The sequence below is a fragment of the Brienomyrus brachyistius genome, chromosome 11 (assembly GCF_023856365.1).
Source record: "Brienomyrus brachyistius isolate T26 chromosome 11, BBRACH_0.4, whole genome shotgun sequence".
Taxonomy (NCBI): Eukaryota; Metazoa; Chordata; class Actinopteri; order Osteoglossiformes; family Mormyridae; genus Brienomyrus; species Brienomyrus brachyistius.
In genome coordinates this window covers 12,061,122-12,082,572 of record NC_064543.1, presented here as the reverse complement: position 1 = coordinate 12,082,572, position 21,451 = coordinate 12,061,122, and the positions used below count along the sequence as shown (strand labels likewise).

The following is a 21,451-nucleotide window of genomic DNA, read 5'->3' as shown; positions in this document are numbered from 1 at the left end:
ACGTACGCCACACTGCAACGTTCACGGCTGGAAGCCGCGCGCGCCACGTGCGGACAAGTTGGGCGCGAGCTGGGCCGACGGGTAGGTCGACGTCAGTGCAAACCTATTGTTATACCTGCATTGTGCGCGTGCAGTCAGCGAGAAAACGCAGCGCAGCTGTCTCCCCTGCGCGACCCTAATGCGCAGACAGATATTGGGACAGGGCAGCAAAAGACAATCTGGGTCATACTGACATACATCAAAATCGATGACCGGGTAGAATTAAATACGTAACTTGGGAACTTCTGCTTTGTCAAAAATAAGCATTTTAAGAAAACTCACTGTAGTAGAACAAATTCAAAATACTGATTAATAACTGCACAAGTCCTGGGAAAAAAGAGCATTCATTATCATGTTTTCTTAATGGTTCACAATAATGTATCAAAAAAGCGAGCAAATAACTAAAACCTTCAAGTGAACGGTCCAAACAGCTAAATATTTGTACACAGTAAACACAATGTTAACGGGCTGGGAAATAACAAGAGCAGCATGCATTATTAATGTCTCTTCCTGAAAATATTTCTCTGAATAATAAATGCCACTTCCAGAGACTCATTACTGTGTGTTTTTAAATCTTGTGTTTGGTAGTCATGGACACCTTCAGCATTCGCGTTTGTGCTATTCAGATTCAGGTCATGCACAGCACTTGCTGTTTTTAATTTTCATTTCATCATAAGCGGTTTAAGACTGTTGCCAGTGCATATTTGCAGTTTTCCTAGAGGCCTCTTCTCTGCTGCTTCTGTCAGGACAGATGCTGTAATTAATCATGTAACAGAGATGGGAATTGAGTCACTCTGTACTGGGAGAAATATTACTGCAGGTCTCCAACAAATTTAACTATATAGCAATATGCTAAAAATAATTACTTTTAAAACAATCCATCCTGTTTATACCATGCGCCCCACCCACCCATCCACACACAAACACACAAACACACACACACCTTGTTATTTCTTTTGTTTTGGACATTTTGAGGTCTGGAGTCCATTTGCCTTGCAATCCCATTGTAGATTTACGATAACTGACTCATATTCCAACCCCCTTACCCCCCCCCCCTCCCTCCACCCGACTCACTTGATTCTCAAATAGAGAGTGAATACACCCAGACGGTCTTAATGCATCAATTCAGACAACATGCGCATACCTAAAAAAGCTAAACTGCTGATAGGTGTGAAACGAAAATTATCTGAGAGGTTCAACATCTTTTTACATTTGAGGCTGCATAGCACAGTGGCTGCTCAAATCATATCACTGCAAATATAACAATGATGTAAAACAGGGTTTTATGCTCATTTCCCTGTAGCGCTTCATCTAACCTCGCATTGACTACATGAAAAAAACCTTTGGTTCTGCAATCAACTGTTGAAATGAATCGATTCCTTGAAATAAACATTTGTTATCGTCTTTAATTGAAAACAAGTGGACACTGAGAAATATAATGCTTCATACAAAATTATGGCTAATATAACTGATGGAATGTTCTTTTACTTCATTGACCAAGCAAAACTCAATAAATTTGCCTATTAAGAGCTCAAAAACAGATAGAGTTTTATACTGAAATGCATTTATTCTATAGACAGATTTAAAAGGCAGTTGAATTCGTTTTCTGTAAGCAAAATACAAACGACTTAATTACTGCTATTGTAACTCATAAAAAAGTACAAAACAGCAGAAATACACTATGCGATGTAGCAATCCACAGGTAATTTTACCAATGTTTTAATTAAAGCCTCACATCTTAAAACTTTAGAACATATGATATGAAAAATGTACATCTTCGCTCTTTCCATTCTTACAGGCTTCTTTATAACTGGCACAAACATCCCACCCTCATTTCTGACGCCTCCGACAACGTGGCAGAATAAATTCATCACAATAATTTTTTTTTTTTCGTTTTTAATTTTTTTGTTAATCATGGGATGGTGAAAAATAATGACAGCTTCAACCTAAATCCTGCCATTTACACTAACCATAAAATATTCACTTTATTAGACAACATGAATAAAATAAAATAAAAAAAAACAATTTTTGAGCATGTTAAAAGCCTGAGGTAAGGACAAATACTTCAAAGGGTGATTTCTTCCTTTTTTTCCCCTACCTTTTTTTTTGGAGTGCCGTTTGTACACTGTGTATTCTTTTGCATGGATGAGTTTCAGGGATATTTCCCTACCCTCAGTCACAGACACATAGAGCAGAGTCCATTACAGTTTAAAGACACACAATGACGTGAATTGGTCTATGGTTTTGTTTATTTTCGCCCTTTATCAACCTCGTCCTCTGAACCAAGCCCCCTCCCCAGATATTTTGGGGTCCTTTAGGTTCACACTTGGTGTTCGCAGCACCCCAAACACGTGTCCACCTGCATCAGTGGCAACATATTATGATCCGGGGCTCCGTATAGACAAGGGCAAGCAGAACTAAACAAACATAACCAGGGAAAGGGGGTGGCAGATTGCCCCCATAACACACTGGCCTCTTATGGATCATGAACCGGTTACTGCTTTCCAGAACTGCAAGTCGTCGGAGTCTAAAAGTCCCCTCCGGAGTTTAAAATGTTTCTTTGAAGGTTTAATATGCAGCAAGCTTTGCCCGCACTGATTTTTAAGTTCCGCTGATGCTCTTCAGATCCACCGGTTTTGCCCATCCTCAGAGCAAAACTGACGGTGTGAAGCTTATGAATAAAGCCTTTAAATAATATGGGGCATTTTCCCTGTGAACATTACAGCATGTTTTAACACAGTGGCGCCCCGGGTCCATTTTCAGCTGAAGGTTATGAGAAAATGAGAGAGAGAAAAATGAGCAACTAGGCAGTCGCCCAAAAACTCCTTTTCATTATACAGCCTATTTTATAGACAAAATCCATCTCTGATATTTGTTCCTTTATGCATATTTCTGCATATCCATCTACAACAGTGGAAAGTTCATCGTAAAACATACCTTACACACTTCTTAAGTGCAACTTAGAAAAGCAGCCAGGACTGGTGCTTTTAGTTAAATTCCTTTTTTTAATGAAATAGATTATGGTTCAGTAGATGCTAACTTGGGACAGGACCTGGGCATGGGCCTGAGAGTGGGACTGTATTTGGGATTGGTGTTGCTGCTGGGGGGGAGGCTGGGGGCTGCCAAGGGAGGTGGAGCCCCCCACAGACTGCGGGGTGCCTGGAGACTGCTGGGGCGGGGAACACTGGGACGCCTGCTGCTGCTGTTGAAGCTGCTGCATTTGCTGCTGATGGAGCTGCTGCATCTGCATGCGCTGCAGCTGCTGCATCTGCTGCTGCTGGACGTGCTGCTGCTGTTGTTGCTGCATGTGATGCTGCTGCAGCTGCTGCTTCAGGTGCTGCTGGAAATGCTGCTGCTGCATCTGCTGCTGAATCTGCTGGTGGTGCAGCTGCTGCTGGTGCAGGTGCTGCTGCAGCTGCTGCATCTGGTGGTGATGCTGCTGCTGCGGTTGCATGGGCGGGCTCATCTGGGTGACCGCAGAGGGAGGGGCGTTCCCCGGCGTCCCGGCGCCCATCTGGCCAATCAGCTGCGAGGGCATGCCATGCGGCACCCCTCCAGCCACAGAGCCCGGGACGGGGCCGCCTGCCAGCCGCATTGGCAGTGGCTTGGGGGCGATGGCACGCGGGAGCACCTGCTGCAGGGCCTGGGTGGCAGCCGACATGGACGGGTGTTGCGCCATGGGAGCCGAGAGCATCAGCGAGGGGGAGAGGTTGGTAGAGGCCAGCGTCTGCTGGACCGATCGGATGGTCTGTGCCTCTGCCGATTCCGCAGCCGCCTAGTGGGAGAAGCAGGAAGAACAGGGCTGCAGTTACTGGGAAAAAGGACAGTGCGCAGTGAGCACAGAGCCAACACTCTGGCTTAGTAATCCTCTGCTTCACTTCAACTAAAGCAAGAACATTCTAGGCAGCAAGTGAAAAATCCAGGCACCCTGCTGGAATTTCGGTGGAGCATTAAAAACATGGGTGCCATTTACATCCTGAAGCAGATGGCCTTGGAGGCTAAACGAGTCAAGATGATTCTCCAAGGGAAAAGCCCAATGCTACTGCAACTCAGGGACCAGCTGTGTGTGTGTGTGTGTGCGTGTGTGTGTGTGTGTGTGTGAGAGAGAGAGAGAGAGGGGGGGGTTGGCCAAGGTCACTACGCTGACCTCAGTGTGAAAGAATGAGCTGCTTCTCTACTCAGCAGAAGCTCTCCGCCAAGGTTCCTCATCATTCACATTGTGCCAAGCAGCCACTGGCTGGCAAGACCATCCAGATCAGACAGATAATCGCACACTTTCTGCCCTTGGTGCTCAATGGCTTTCAGTGGGCAACCGGGTTACGAGGCAGACCTGCTGATAAAGGCGTGCCCCTGAACGAGAAAACTCATACAGGCTCGTTAATTGCTACGTCTGATTCTCCGCTTCCCCAAGAACTGCATGAGCAGTGAGGTAACATGCTTGCTTACATTGCAGTGGGTATCTCAGTTAGCTGAAGGACAAGGAGGCCCTGGAGTCCTACCTTTGACACCAGACTGGCACGATAAGCTGCCAGGGCTTTCAGATACTCCTTCTTGGCAGCTTCTGTCTTGCTTTTATAGACCTGCAGTACAAAGGTAGTTGGTATGAAAAACAGACAGGTAAATAAACTGTGAAATTAACATAAAATCCTACAAAAAAAACCTACTTAAAGAACCACTGTTGACATTAAACCAATGATTTTACAGAAAAATGTTCGCTGGCTATTTTGTGCAGATATTCACCCGCAGAAAAGTCAGTGTTAAGTTCCATCTCATTGGAATTGTGGCCACAGCCGTAATGACAGGCTGAGAAATTTTAATGACTTTTGTTTTTGTAAAAGTGACGCCTATTTGGGGCATTAAATTGGAAACGACCCAGGTGATTCATTGTGAGCCTTAATTGCATCTGGGTAAGTCTGGCAACCGTGGATTCATTTAAAAAACTGTCTAATGGTATCTGGTCAATGAAGAGATTTTATATGAAAATTTCATTTTTATTTACAAATAAAGATACACACCAAAATTATCAAATGCATGGGGTGACATTTAAAATTTGCATGAAAGGAACTTATGAAAAAAGTCATTTATAAAAAAAATTCTAATAATTTATATTAAAACGTGAAGGTATAATCAGTAGATATCGATTTAATTCTGAGTATTCTAATAATGTTTCTTGTCTACATAGTAAATGAAAAGTCTATAACTGAAAGTTAAATTAAAGAGCAATTATGTGAATTATTTGTATATACATATTTTTTTATTTCTGAATGCTGTAGCCTCATACAGTCAACAAAATGGATGGGAGCCAATCTCACCTGCTTCTGCTCCTCCCCCAGGCCGTCCCACATGGAGGCCACGATCTTGGACACCTCGCCGAAGGTGGCGTTGGGGTTCTGGCCCTTGATGGCCGCCTGGGTGTCTCTGAAGAAGAGGGCGTAGGCAGAGACCGGCTTCTGGGGCTCATTGGGGTCCTTCTTCTTCTTCTTCTTGGGCGTCTTTGGTTTTTTGCTGGCATCAGGGGCGGGACGCTTCTCACCAATTACCTGCCGGGGACACAGACGGGTTGGTGAGGAAGCTGGACTAGACGCTATCAAAGGTCCTAAGTGGATCCAGACTGAAGAATAGGTGAGGGATGGACCAATCATGAACCGCTTTTGCAAGGATACAGGATAATTTGAATCAACGTTGAGTCACCAGTCACCATTCATACCATTTGCTTTTCATTTTTGAAAAAAAGCTTGATTTAGCAGTTGATCTTGAGCTGACCTTGCATCAGCCACAACGATGTGTTATTGAGCAGAATATGCTGCAAAAATCTATTACAGCCCAACAGAGGTTGAGAAGAACACCCACCATATATTTTCTGAGAAGACTCGTAACATGGGCATTTATAGCAATGTCTCACTCACTCACCCTGGTACTTTCATCGGGGTCCTCTTCGTTAATGGAACTGGAAGGAGAAGGGGTGGCAGACTTGCTGGCAGGAGGCGAGGGGGAGGTGTGGGGAATGTTAGCTATGGTCATGTTTAGGCCCAGCTGAGCGCTCAGCTGGGATTGGTTGATAGTAGTCAGCTGGTTTCTTGACATCATGCCGGAAGGGTTGTTCATGTTGATGATTGACCGCATAACCATTGAAGGACTGGAGTGGTACTGCCGAAGGTGGGACTGGCCAATATTCTACACAAGAGGAAAGAAAATTCTTTTAACTTTTATCTCAAGAAATTAATATGCAATTACTATATTTGTTAATTCTGTAAATCTGTGTGAACTACTGAAGGAACAAGTAATGAATAACCCAAGCGAAACGATGATCTCATATTTGATCATTATTAATGAATCGTGATGCATATATTAGCTACTATATCTACCCATGATTTAAACTACTAAGTATCTGCGTCCCCTCAAGTTGTGTTACCAAAAATAGGTACTCAGTAAACACACATTAGGTAAACCTGCTTGTTAAGACAAGCAGCCTGCTTCTCTAAACAAATTATATGGCTGAAAATGAATACACAGCACACACACTGACAAGGTCAAGAGGTTCAGTTAGAGTGCAGCTACGCATCAGGATGGCTAAGATGCATGGCCTAAGCCAGGGGTGGCCAGTCTTACCCGCAAAGTGTCAGTGCATATGCAGGTTTTTGGGGTAACCATTAGGTCAGCTGTTCAAACCCAGGTGTGAGGACTCTTCAGCCAATCAGTCCTCTAATTAATAATCTAATTAGGGAGTTGCAGCGAAAACCTGCATACACACGGACCCTTTGCGGATAAGATTGGCCACCCCAGGCCTAAGCAATGTTAAATGTATGACTGTTGGTGCCAGTCTTAGTGCTTCATGCGCCTCAGAAATAGCCAACCACCTGGGATTTTCACATAGTGACGCAAGTTTGGAGAGAATGTTGGGATAAACAATAAAGTCAGAAGATTCTGCTGTCAAAAACGCCTTGTTAATGAGAGAGCTCAGAGGACCACGGTCCAACTCGTTAAAGCCAACAGGAAGGCTGCAAGTGCAAAAATAACACCTCAGTCCAACAATGATGGGCAGAAATGCTTCTCTGAACACACATTTTCTCAACCTTTAAAGTGGTTCAGGAACATTCTAGACACTACATGGTACTATGTAGGAAAGTTTTCAGAGTGTATTTGTGCCTTATAGGGTAGTAAACTGGTGACCCAGTGATGAGCTAATGTTAACACTGCAAACCATAAACATAAACAGCATTTCCTCTGCGCCCTGCAGACCTCACATGTATCAAGCAAAAAAAAAAAATCACTGTGCAATTTCCCAGATTTCCAAATATCCCTTTATAATCACCAGATGAGAGATTCCACCAATGAGCAGGGGGTGCAATACGAATAAATTAGGTTCGTTGAATTGAGTCACAGCGGATGATCAGTGGGTTTGAGTGGAAAAGGGGATCTCTCTTGTGCAGAGGAAGCAGGAGTACCCTTGAGAAAGGAGCCCCAACCCAAAACAAGTCATTAGAAATACACTGGTTCTGGCAGAATGTATGCGCAATAACCAGTAAAAATGCCTGGCAAATTGGAATTAAATTCAGTTCTGTAAAGTCTGACATTTTGAAGTTTACATCTTAAACAGCCCTCTATGATGGAGACGCAAAATGATCCCGCCAGCATGTTTAAGAATGAACCCTCATCCACTGACAGCTTTCATACATCACACTCCAACAGCTGAAGAGCAGAAAAATATTTTTTATGTAATCAACTCTATAAATCAACCCAGCGAGGGGGGGAGGGGCAAATCCGAGGAATGGAATGGGCTCGTTTGCCCCCCATGGTGTGAGGAACATCACGCCGCTGGCATGAGGTTCACTCAAGCCCCTGAGAGACGTCTGGGAGAAAGCCAGTCTGAGGCTGAATTTTGGGGGGTGGGGGCCCCAAGGCTAAACTTATTGTTGGGGGCTCACCTACAACATAAAATGCTGCCGTAAGAACTAAGAAAACACTGCCCCCCGCAAGTCCGGCCTTGGTCGCAACAAAGGCAGGGGGAGTGAATCTGCGGATGGTGTTGGGTTCGCGCAAGGAACATGGAACAGGAGAGTGTTGACAAGAAGTGGTGGGATGTAACCAAAAACAACAAGGTGATCGATCCCCTTCTCCTGGGGCACCTATCTGCTATCGATGACGACGACACAATTGTCCAGGAAGCTGCATCTACTAACAGAACCTTTAAGGGCTATCAATTAAGTGTTCTGCCATTTTACTGAAACACTCATAGATTTTCCATCTTGTCTTTTATGTATCCCTTACATACCTAGCACCAGCACCCTAACGTGATTTACACGTATACTCACACACGGGCATGCAGAAATTGCCTTCATCCTAATAATATTTTTACATAATCCCAGTGGAGCCATTGAAAAAGACATTACAATATTGTTTATACAAAATAAACAAACTGTGGGCAGCACCAAAGAATGGATTTTAATTTCCACAGAAGTGATTTATGCCTGGGCCCCACCGCACAATGCTAACTCACTTTCCCCTTACCAGGGGCCATTTCTAACCTTTGTGAGTGATACCCAGAGCACAGAACAGTGGTGCTACAACAGTGCGGACAGATTCATTTCAGTCAGCCTAGTCTGTAATGAGCAATGCTAAGTGGAGAGCCAGAAGGTATATCAGGATGAGATGGAGATGTCAAGGGCCCTGCTAGTGCCGCTGATTAACATGAATGAAGTGTTATCAGCATACAGTAGCCATGGATCTAATTAGCTTTGCTCGGCCTAATCGACTCGCATCACTAAGCTGAGGAAAAAAAAAAAAACAGAGGATGGAAAGATCCGTTTCAATCGATTTAAATATCAGATATTTTTTGCTACAATGACAAAGTACGAATGAACACACATGGAACAGAAACATAAATCAATCACAATCAGAATTTGCAAGTGAGATTGTTTTTCCCCATAAGATGTTGGAATAGATTATTCAAACAATGTATAATGACTGACTGAAGAGATGCTGCTTTGAGATGCAAAACAAAATTTGCTTCATCTGGACGCTGGAGAAAGGACACAGACCCCCTGAGCAGACACTACCCACCGCGCCACATGTGGGGTGACACCATCATATCGGTCCTGCCCACGTCTGGCTCAACCACGCAAAACCCAAAAGTGATGGACAACATTTTTACTCCCTCCCAACTCCCGGGAATGGAGCAAAAATGTGGCCTGTCCGGCAAGGAGCTGGGAGGGAGCGAAAACGTGGACCTGGGGGTCCTCCAGGACCCTTTTTGGAAGCACTACACTAAAGCATCCTGAACACCTCTGTCGTTACTCCAACACACGTAATAACAAAACGGGACGACTCCCCCGAGGGACTCAATATGGGTCGTCCGAATGTACACCGGATAAAAATCTGACAAGTAATCTCAATGACAGGAGTGACACGTCTGTTCCAACTGATACTGAAAGTGGAATTTGGGGAAGGTTTTGCTGGAATTTATCAACAGCAGCACTATGCGAGCTGTAACTGGCTGAAAAGAATGTTAACAAGTTCAATTTCCATTCAATGGCCAACATTGCTCTTGGAAAAGTCTCACTGCAAGAGAGGAGTAAAATCATCTATATGGTAATTATGAGGATGAATCCCCCAGTAACTTTAACCAGCATGAAAGGTCAGTCCTATTAAAGATAGTTTATCAGTCCCTGGCACATATTCCTGTACTGTGCTCTTAAATGGGAACAATTTTACTTTCCCATTTACAGCTACCTGCAGAATTCAGTACTTAAGCCAAAAGAAAAATGAAATTTTGAATGCGGGCAAAGGCTATAATAGTATAAGAGATAAATTGTTTTCCCTCTTCCTCCCATTCACTCCTCTATCCCGGCTGAAGCTTGCTCCAATCTCCTAATTTATAAATCCATCCTTGGCTCATATTTTCTTCCTACTCCACTTTCTCAACCTCTTCTTTCGTCACCCCAGCCCTCCTTCCATGCCAATTGCCCAAGCCGCCCCCCCCCCAGCCGATCCCTCACACATTTCTCCCAGTGCACTGTGGGTATTTAAGACTTGTTCAACATGATTTCATTTCATTTCAAGCACCGGCTGAGAAAACTAAATTTCAGAATCAATCACAGGAGAAGGTCAGAGGGAGACTTCATTACAGGCATTGCATGCTTGCATGAATATCTTTCATTTCTGACTGACCCAATATGTCACAATAGCTGCCTGATCCCCCCCTACCAAAAATGGATATATAAAGGCCCTTTTCTGAAACTGATGTACAACTCGTGTCAGTGTTTGGAGGGGAGATAACATAATGGAGGGAAAGAAAGAAGAAAAAAAAAGTGTTACAAAACTCATATATTCTGTTTTCTCAGAGAGTTTTTTTATCACATGAAAAATAAGCTAAATGAAAGACCCCATCAAACCTTGACTGTGATTCATGAAGCCGCGCAGTTGGGATTTCATTTTTAGTACAGTGCCACGAGTAAATCCAACAGCAGCCCCCTGCACACCGGCAGAGACCGTGACAATGAGCCCAAACCACTCTGCACGCGGGCATCTCAGGCAGGTTTTCAGGCAAGATATCGAAACACCTTCAACTGCTTTTCACACTTTTTTATAGCAATTTCAGTCCTATCGTTCTTAAGTTTTTGCTTTGAGTTTTCTTTTGGTGGAAAATAAAAGATACTAAAAAAGGTGGAATATAAAGAAAAATACTTGAAAATACAATAGATAAACTGCTTTTTAGTAGCCTGATCTTGAGTGGTTTAATGGCCCGCACAAGTTTGAAACCCTAGTTTTTGAGGTATGATTTGTAGAGTGAGGCCAGGGGGAAAAAAAATAAAAACAAAAAGCACCTGCAGGTGTGTGTTTTGTAACGCTAAAAGCCTGGAGGGACGTCAGCATGAAACGACGCTGCGCGTTTTTGGCACGATAGAAAACCGAATCAGAGGGCTGTCGGTCTAACAGGCCGAGGGCCCGCACACCGGGAGGCAAGAGCGCGGGTCAGTAGCTTGTTAGGCGAGCAGATTAAATAAATGATGACTTTCGACTCGCGGGCTTGTGAGGGAATTCTGCCGCCGAGGAGTGTTTTGCTTTGCAGCAGCAGAAGCATCTGTAGCCAATTTGCAAGACATACGCAGGACAAATACACAGAACATTAGGGGAGAGGAATTAGCACAACAACTTGGCTGGCCGGGTACAAAGGGGTCACTTGAAAATAGCACAAGTCATTCCTAATCCTGCAGGAATCTCCTTACGGATTTTGACTGACAGGCTGCTTGGCTTTTATTACAAATGACTCAATCATCACATTTTTCAATCTAGGTTAAAGAAATAAAATGTTATTTTCCAAGCATTTCTGCTAAGAATTCATGTTTTTATGCTCATTTGATATTATATACATACAAACTCTCTTCTGTAGTGGATAGTACATTTTACAGGCTTTTATTTTTTTTAACACATAAGTGCACAGCTAACAGCACAAATGGATGGAACAACATCTGCTTGGACTTTTTCACCATCTCATGCATTAATTCAATTAAATTATGCCAGTTTCCTTTTCTGGCACAAGCTAAAACAATGCAAGCAGCGAGCCAATAACAACACACTTGACGTCCAAAACACATCCACTACACACTCAAAAACACATTCTCCCCTCTGTTTAAACAAAGTTTTACCAAGAGTCAGAAGAGGCACGATTATCTGATAACGCTCTATGAAGTCATGAGAACAGAAAAGACCATAATTGTTTAAAGGTTACATTTCTTCCAGATGTAGAATGCTTAACTGACCATGAAATGAAAATTCTTTAGACAAAAACCTTCCGAGAATCAATTATGCTGTGAGGATATTTTAAAAGTGGCAATTATTTTATGTGCCAGCACTAAGGAGAGGGAAAAGAGGCAATAAAAATTTATAGCCCATGCACAAATTGGGAAGTAAATCTACGGTATATTCTTAATATCGGAGCAATTGTCCGTATGTGAGGCAAAATAGCTTAGAGTTCGTACAGCTTGGTGTCACCATCCCTTGTTGCATGTCTCCTGTAGGGGAGGCTTTCCTCATGTCTCAGGCAAAAGGCAGCACCAATACTGGCTCTGTGACAAACTGGAAACTACCCCCCCCCCAATTATAAAATCTGGAAGTCGTAAAAATATTCATTTATCAAGTGAATGCTTCTTTGGCTCAATACATGGTGTGACTTCTCCAGCAAACATTACAGAACATTAACAGCAGACAATTAAATAGTAAGGCCAGATTTGGAATGAAATTACTTTTAAAATTGTCGTTTCCCCCCCCCGTGTGGATTGATTGGAATGATAATTTTGGTTAGGATGAACAAAAATGTTGTCTTCCCAGTGACAATATTTTAATGCTGCTCATTTGAAATGGCCCTGTGGATGGGGGTCCTGTTGGTGTTGTCAAGAGATTAGCCACATGTTTAACGTTTGGCAGACGCCATTATCCCTCACCAGCTCTGCGAGAACAGCAGTAAGTGCAAAAAACCCATAAAATACGAGCATGTAATTGTTTCATTCACTATCATTATGCAGGATTTCATTATAAAGGAGGCTTTGTAATAATCTATAACTGCATAGGAATTTAAGAAAGGAGACTGTCAGTAACCGCTTGGTATCGTGAAGAATAATAGGTAAAAATTACCATATTTAGGCAAAATTCAAGCAAACAGAATAAAATGAATGGCGACACATTAAACAACGTGAATATAAAGTCATGCAGAGAGCAGCTGTAAATGTGCATCAAACGCCAAGCTGAGAGAGTGGGCGGGGGCTAAGGGGCAGACAGGGGCTTCTGTGCACCTGCTCTGGGTGTTCGGGTGGGGGGATTTCTCAGGGCGGGGTGCAGGGGACAAGACAAAGAAAGAGCAGAGAGAGGATGTAAACGGTTCCATCGTCAGCAGCAGGCTCCCCCCCCCCCCCCCATACTCTGAGCATCCCTCTCTAATTTCAGCCTGTGCAGCTCTGCAGCCCATTACAAACTGTCCAGTGAACAGGAAGAGGCAGATGCAGTGAGGGTCGGCAGAACTGGCATTCTCACTGCCTGCGGAGCAGCCACCACTGGCTGAAAGAAACAACTGACCCGCAACTGATGAGGACGAGACCCTGTGCTGTGCTACAATGCTCCGGATCATTTGCATTTTATTTGACTGAAGCCTCAATATCCCCCAGCTGCATGTGTCACATCTAAGACAAAGAAAAAATGAAAAAACTAGAAGTGTGTCTTGACAAATAATAAAATAAACCTCTGGGGTCTATTTGGGGTCCTTTCTCCCTGGCACCATGGGGCTGATACACTCCAACTTTGGACCGCAGACACGTGTCTGCTAACTCCTTCACGTGACAGCAGAGCTTAACCGCGCATCAGCATTTTCCAGGCGGCCCGAGGGGCAGCATGAATAACTCATGGGCTCAGAAAACATCTGTGCCGCTCAGAGCACTTCTAATTGTTCTCAAGCACAGATGTGTGTGAAGGGATAGTGTTTCCAGCACATCTGCAATCCCTGCTCTGAAGACGATTCCAGTCGCGGAACAGGTGCGTCTCGTGAGTTTCAGCTTGTTCCTACTACGATACATCTGATTGTACAATATCAAAACGACGAATCACTGTCCCTCTTAATTAGCGCGATAAACCTCGACCAACATAAGACTGCCAGTGTAGGACACAGACAGCTCACACAGCAGCTAATGAAGAAGGACAAAACGAGTCTGTACATTTCTTACATCCGATGACAGATAATCTCTATGGCAACATTAGAATACATACAACAGAACTGTTCTTAAAGAGAAAGGTCTATGAACAAACATGCTACTACAGGTGGATTTTGGGGCTGCAGGCTAATGTCTTTTAGAAAACATGTGGATACAAATATAACAGATAGATCTCCCAAAGGAAAAAGCCCTTAAGTTCAGAGCTGACCAAGTGTTTATCCAAGAGATGGTCTTTCAGCCCACAATTTGATACAAGGGCACATGGCACTTGGATTACATGCCTTTATCAAACACCTCATCAGGTGTTATTACTTTTTGAGATGGACTTGAAGTTCTCCTGTTGATAAGATGGGAAGGAAAAGTAATGGGAAAAGTCTGGCTTCTGCCTTAACCACTGTAACGCCGGAAGTGTCCGCAGGGTGCTTAAGTGAGATGTTAAAACCTGAAAGCTCAAAGGTTCAGGGCCCAAGACGAGAAAAGTACATCAATCGGCTTAGATGTTCAGTGTAATATTGTCAGATTTGTTCCATGTTTTAAGGGATAGCAGATAAATAATAAAAAAGATTGTTTTTTTTTTTCTGTTGGATCTAGGACTTAATAGACCATGTCTCAAGGCCAGATATGATCAGATGTGGCAGTTTAGGATACTATTGCAAGAATAGGTGCTGGAGTTCTGACCAGTAAGGTTGCTGTTCAAACCTCTGGGGGGAATCTAACTGTAGGATTCCTTAGCCAGATACTTAACCTGAATCACTGCAAAGGAGTTTCCTGAATCCATTCTTGTACAATATTTACAAGCAAGTAACGCTAAGCAGTGATGAGACTTCAGCATAGATGCGACCTGCAAGCAAGACTCACCACTGGAAGGCTGGCATTCAGAGCGCCGTCCTGCTCCAGCAGGTTGCGGGAGATGGTGATGGACGGCAAATCGAGGCTCTGAGGTGGGAAGTGGGGGGTGAACTGGGACCTCTGCGAGGGCGGCACCTCTGGGAGCCCAGGGAAGGGTGACGACTCTGCCTCCGTCAATCCCAGGCCCGGCTCTGCCTCAGGTGGGGGTGTGATGGGCGGGATCTCAAACTCTTCATCTCCGAGACTGGGGGTGTGGAACGTTTGCTAAAGCAAGAATGAGAGCAACTCCAGTCATATTTCTGCTCAGTGGAGTTTTCGGAATCTAACAGAGAAAACTGACCTTATTAGTACAATATACACACACACACACACACACACACACACACACACACAATACATATAACCAGAGATCAAACTAAATGCGAGCGAAACTAAAGATCAGTTGACATCATTCATTTGAGCCAAAAAAAACTTGCACACATACTAGCCCCCATATCGACCACTAAGCACTGGCGAGGAAATCCATAATTAAACCTTCTAATCTTAGGACTACAAGATGTTTGGATGAAGTGTGGAAAATAAACCTCTCTGGGACATGCGTTAACAACGTTTCCAGAGATTATCACTCTTGGCCTTTGTTCTCCTGGCTTCTACCCTTAAATCTGCCCATCAAAGGGCTTAATCCCTCTGCCTCAGAATTAAAGCTTTTGGTCACAGATAATTTGCTTATTTGACTTCTTCATGATGGAGCACCGAACCCACTGGAATCACATCCTCAGTCCTGTGGAATTTCGGTAAACCTCGGAAATTCTCCCTCGGGAACGAGTTTTCCGCAAAAATGAGAGCTCGTTTCGGTGATATACTGGCATGGCATTCCGCCTGCATTTACCCTTTTTGCCTGCCCCATCTTTTAGGAATTGTGGTGTGAGGTCATGTGACTGTGAAACATATCATGCATTTATGCCGTGCAACCCCAGCAGTACCGGGTGCATGGTCATACATTTTGGCTAAAAAGTGGAATTAAACAGCCCCATACCAGACAAGAGGCTTGGGAAAATGGATGAATGAATGAACGGCTACCTTCTCTTGTATCGGCTACTGTCTTTTATAATCGAAGCTCATTCCCTACCGGAATGAGTTCAATAGTATATAGAAACCAGAAATTGCGCGCCATCTTATATCCAGGACTCAAACCAAGGGCTTTCTTGTTTAAAGGTAAGTGCATGTTTACCTGAAGAAAAGAGGCAGTATGGCTGTCTGTACCATGCTCTATTCCCACAGCAGCAGTGAAAAGACAGCTATAAGCTTGATTAAAACTACTTCGACTACTTACACAGACTTTGAGCTGCTACGCCCTTGATAGTCGGTGAAGAAGAGTATCTGTAAAAGTCCGTTATAGCTTTATAACATCATTCTGTGAGCATTATAAGGCCATCAAGACAGATCTGTCATGTTACAGTACTTGAGGGCTTCCCTAATTTTTCATTATTTTCCTTTCCGAACATGAGCGGAATGCGAGAACAACCATTAATTGAAACTGAAATATCCCTCGGGGAAGAAATCGTAGGATGGTACTGATGAAGAAAGAGGCAGTGAGGGGAAAACATCTTTATCTACGGCGGCACCCTTTCGGCAGTGTTGTTGGCTGAGGGTTAAATGGATCAGCGATTGAGGGCGACTAACTAAACTGTGTAGAGTGAGGAACTCCAGGCTGAGAGGTCTTCGTTACATTTTAATTAGCAATTAAGAGATGAGGTTGGGCATGAAGCAGCACTCTTTGGAGGAAAGCCACCTTAGAATGCATCAGCTGCCGTTTCTGGTCAGGAGCTGACCGCAGTGACGAGGTCATGGACCCACAACACACAGTAACTCTCTCTCATGCCACCTCATACGGAATTCACCAAGTTCTGCACTAGAAGAGCCGTTTTCTAACACAGACCTGGTCTGGGGAGGAAAGCAGCCCGTTTTGCAAGGCAAGTCATCCTTAAAACTCCACCAAGCCTAGCTTCAGAACAGACATCCACTAGGGTTGCCAGGGGCAAGGGAGCAACTCACTGCTAGGTTCAGTGGGGGGGGGGGGTTATTCTCTCCAGCCAATGCCTTTGCTAAAGCGCTTGTTTGGATGCTGCCCAGTTACACCCACGTGGGTGGTGAGCATAAGTCTGGGGCAGGGTTTAATTGAGACTGACCCGTGGTGAAATGCATGCCAGAGCAAGCTAACAGGGTTAGCCACCTGCCCCGGTAGAAGGATCACTGAGAGAAAGAAATCAGCCCCATCCACAGCTGTGAACGATGGACTCGGCTTTCCAGGTCATCCATTGTGAGTCTATTACAGGCAACTCCTTAGAACGGCAAACCGTATTGAGTCTGCAGAGAGTTCAGTATAAATGATGCTGTCATGCCTTTTTTTTTTCCGGCAGCAGCGGTATTCAGAATTCAGGGAACCCTTCTGACATCTCCTTCTAGAACGATGGTGCTAACAGAAGGCTGGGAGGTACAATCCGCACGTTCCAGAACCATTACTGCCACATTCCAATTTTGGCTTGTCTGCTCGCCAGGACCGATACGCCGCTGCCCAGCAGAAGGACCGGTGACAAAAAAAGGGGGCTTGACAGCAACATGTCATAATCTGCCATTAAATCCAGTAGCGGAATCAGATTGTACCGCTGGCTGGTGTGTGTGACCCGCAAGGAAGAACTACTGCTGAGAATTATGCTCAAAATAAAGTTCGGAAACAGAAACATAAGTTTCCTGTTAGGCCTGATAAGTGCAGCACGACAGCAACAATAAACACGGTTGCTTGGATACATGCGCATTTTGCACTATTGTCAGCAGGAGGAAAACTATCCCTTTTTTACATGTTGATTCGAGTCCAGTGGTACCGCAGGATAGAACTGAATCTTGGGCCACCTGGTCCGGGCACGGATGCATCTGTGACATTCTCCATAAACTTCGACTTCAGAGGTTGTGCAACATCACAGGGTCATATGGTAATATCACATGGACTTAAAAATGCAGCCTTTTAGAAGTTACATCCAATTAATAACCTCCATGCTGACGTATCCTGATTAAAGGGGAAATGTAAGTGCGTGGCCACTCTCCATGTGAAAGCTTTTAGGGACGATAAAATCCTTACTGGCTGCTCCAGGCTCACATTCAGGATGGCAGCATTTAATTGTTTCGTGTTTTATTTTTAACTCGGAAAAGAAAGGAAAGGAAAAGGTTTAAATATAAAATACTGATTAAAAAATAATGTCTTTGTGACAAAGATGTGTTATTATTCTGTAAATTGGTTTGCTGCTGAAATGACTCCCTTGTTGACAGAGCGGAGCAGAATTTGGCTGCTGCTACAGCAGCCCCTCAACCCCACGTCCCGTGGGGGGGGGGGGGGAGGGGGGGGAACTGACACATTCAGCAGATTAATTTAGCATTTCACCAGAGAAGAAAACTCATTTCGCTGTGAAATGACAAGACTCGGGGAGGAACGGCACATTAATTCATACCCAGCTCAGGTTTGTTGCTCCATTTGGGAAGACGTGGGAGGGGGGCAGGGGGGGGTGTTATGAAAAAAAAAAATTCAAGAGAGTAAATGATACAGTTATGCTGTCCGTTCCTAAAGCACGAGCTCAACCACTGCGCCATCTGTGCCGCAGCACTGGAAACATTTGCTCCTTTTGATAAAATGCAAATGGGCCAGACTGTCGGGGCGACTCCCAGCACCCCTGGGGCGCCTCTGCCGTGCCTCCACAGCTGGGTTTCAGCGGCTTCCAAACAGCTGGCGTCAGCTTGGGCTGCCTACTGCGTGCCGGCCCCCTTGCCCAAGCATGGAGGGAACGTGCCGAGGAGAACCCGATGGGGCCGTCAGTGGCTTGGGGTTTCAAACTACTCTAGAACCCTCGATCGGGGTCTTGGAACGCCCTGTGACCAATGGATAAGCGTGCTGGTTCACCAGGCCAGAGAGGAGCTCAGCCAAGATGGAGCTGACAGTTAACAAACGGCTTGTCATTGGAACTGTGGATGGAGGACATCACGATAGGTGGAGCTACAAAGTTTGCCCACTTCTACTATTCTACTGATGATGATGAAAAATGCACTGAAAAGTTAATTTTGCTTGAACAGCCAAACAGCACGACCTTTTGGATTACGGAAGAATGCTAAGAAATTACTTACACTCTTAATAAAGCTCCTCTGATTATTTAAAACTAGCCGTCTACCTCTGTCACTGGACAACATCGCATGTTTTGGTTGCTGGGAAAACAGTTGCTACATATTAACAATGGTGGAAAGCTCAGGTCCAGAAAGCTCAAATCCAGACCAAGATTTCGTTTCAATCAACCAGTTACGTCTCCTGTGACTCTGAGTCTTTATTCTCAACTGATTGGTTGAAACAAAATATTGGTCTGGATTTGTACTTTCTGGACCTGTACTTTTCACCGTTGTGTATTAGTAAGGAAAGACCATGTACAGAATAGGGGGTGTGAGCGTGACTGTCCGTGAGAGGGCTCCACAGCATCTGTAGCCACGGGCAGCTCATTAAATCGACCTTTACGGAGTCTGCTTGGTCTCCTGGACACTCACACCTTCAGGGTCTCTCAGAAGACAACGGTAGAGGACGGCGATGGTGAGGGAGCATAGGGCCACTTTGCGAGACAGGGTGTTATTCTCTCGGGACACGCGTGGGCAGTAGAATAGCTCACAGATGCCCATCGGTCTTAATACAGTGGCCGTTTAGCTCCTGCACACACCAAACACATTCAGACGACCTCGGCGCGTTCTGCCACGTGTCTGGCACTGCGGCCAACGGCATCCCCGTCATCCTGCGATGTCTCGCATATCTCAGCAGAAACACCCAGGCCAACTCCTAGACATTGTGGAGCTTCACCTAAGTCCTGCTGTTGACTGTCAGGGGTCATTTATCACTCGCTCTTTGTTTATTATTCCAAGTTGCTTTCTACAAAAACCTGAACACCTCTGCTGCGGTTCATTCCAAAATGAGATTGTTGAGTGAACTAGCGTCATCATGACGTGGTCCAACCCAGCCAGAGAATAAGAAGCTTTCCAATTCAATTCATTATAACCATCAGACAACTGATCCATATGATAAGTGCTGTTCATTTCTGATTTGAAGTAGGACGGGAAAGTGGGCAGTGATACAAAGCTGCACTGGCACAAATTAGACTGCAGCCCCTTTAGAATTGATCTTTCCTGTACTTCACAACATCCTTCCATACTGAAGCGTCAGCTAAAAGGGGTCAAGCAGTTTGACATGACCTCCTTCTGTTTATACCACGCTGTCGGCTTGGCCAAAGGTCACAGCACAGGGCTCTCTGTAACCAAACACCGGAAACGCTCGGCCACCGTTAACAAGAAGAGCTTTCAGTGGCTGAAGCATATGACGGCGTGTTAAAGTTAACATACCACTGCTTCAGTGCAGGCTAACTGTACAGAAAGTCCCCTGGTTAATTTTTCTTTGTGGGGACCAATTCTAACCTTGGCTCTGTGTTACTGTCCGACCTCCAAAGATTTCAGTCCACCCCCCAACACGCTCCTCCAGCAGTCATTCCTATTGGCTGCTTTTTCCCCGCCCACTCTCTCCATTCCCCAGTGATTGCAGGCACCTCCCCTTTCACGTCAGAACATCCAACCTGAAGCCTCAAGGTCCCGTTCGTCAGCTCTGCCTGTCCGTCACAAATGGGGCAACACAAAGACTCTAAACTGGAAGAATGGGGAAGGACTCGACAATGTACTTACATCCCCTGCTGAGAGGAGGCCACTGTTTGCTTCAGCCATGTTCATGTAGTTATTATGGTTCCCAAACTGCAAGAAAAAAAAATAAGTGTTACTGAATGCATTGCCAAGTACAAAACCAACATTAAATTTCCATTATAATTTGACATCATACTGCACATTTACAAACTATTTTCAGGGAGAAAACAAATTACCATTCTGAGCCACATTTTCCATTTTGGCCCTGGCGTTTAGTTTAATTAATGCGATACTTTCATTTAATATTTGAGGACTGCGGTGTGACTTTCTTATCATTGCCAAATCAATACAAAGCAGTGACAACATGCAAGAGCTAATCATATTATCATTGTAATGCAGAGGTTGAAGGATTGAGGAAAGGTTATTAGCTTGCAGTAGCCTGCGGGGTAGGCTAAGGTTTCAGAAGAGGCAAGAAAACACATGCGCACATACACACACGAAAACACATAAGCGCACATACACTCATGCACGCACAAACACACACACACACACTCCGTTTGCTTGGTTGGTCCTTGAGGTATACAAGTGGGTTTTAGGGACTTGCAAATGCATGCTTTGATAAACAGCGAAGTGCTTTCCAACAATACCCCTCGCGAACTACCACCAAAGCCTCCTGGCGAAAGGGTCGACATCTCCTTTCTTCTGAGACACAAGTGTTCTGACAGGCAAGAACAATGGAGCGCGGGATGAGGAATGACTGGGCAGCATCTGGACCCTGGAGCACGGTGCTCCTTCCTGTGACTGACTGATGCAACCAAACCCCCCCCCCCCCCAGCCTACATATAGGGGTGAAGAAACGGACCAGGTCTTCCTGGGTGTCAGAAAAGCACCCGTTATACCGCAAACCAAACCAAAACAATCCCAGTGCTGGCTTCTCACAAGGCCTTTCCCAAAAACTGTGGAATATACACCAAACTGATCGGGGTGACACTGACCCTAAGGGGAGCAAACAAATTAAGGAAATAGAAACAAATAAAATAAACAAGCTGTTTTACCTCACCATTTATTTTCCCCTCGTCCCGCCATGCGGTTAGTGTGTGACTGTAATTACAGGAGGAACTGCCGCTAATCAACTGTGAATGGTATCCATTAATTAGCCC

At 44.7% G+C, this 21,451-nt stretch overlaps 1 protein-coding gene across 1 annotated transcript in view; it reads right to left on the bottom strand.

The window, feature by feature from the left end:
• Nucleotides 1–1,425: 1,425 nt before the first annotated feature.
• LOC125751609 (TOX high mobility group box family member 3-like) overlaps nt 1,426–21,451 on the bottom strand; it is a 44,275-nt gene continuing 24,249 nt past the window's right edge. Inside the window, exons 2-7 of the mRNA XM_049030659.1 lie at nt 20,337–20,402; nt 14,595–14,849; nt 5,950–6,213; nt 5,352–5,579; nt 4,539–4,619; nt 1,426–3,814 (exon numbers count right to left, since the gene is read on the bottom strand). Coding sequence (XP_048886616.1) covers nt 3,065–3,814; nt 4,539–4,619; nt 5,352–5,579; nt 5,950–6,213; nt 14,595–14,849; nt 20,337–20,402 — 1,644 coding nt within the window. The 3' untranslated portion in view covers nt 1,426–3,064. The remainder of the gene's footprint in view (nt 3,815–4,538; nt 4,620–5,351; nt 5,580–5,949; nt 6,214–14,594; nt 14,850–20,336; nt 20,403–21,451) is intronic.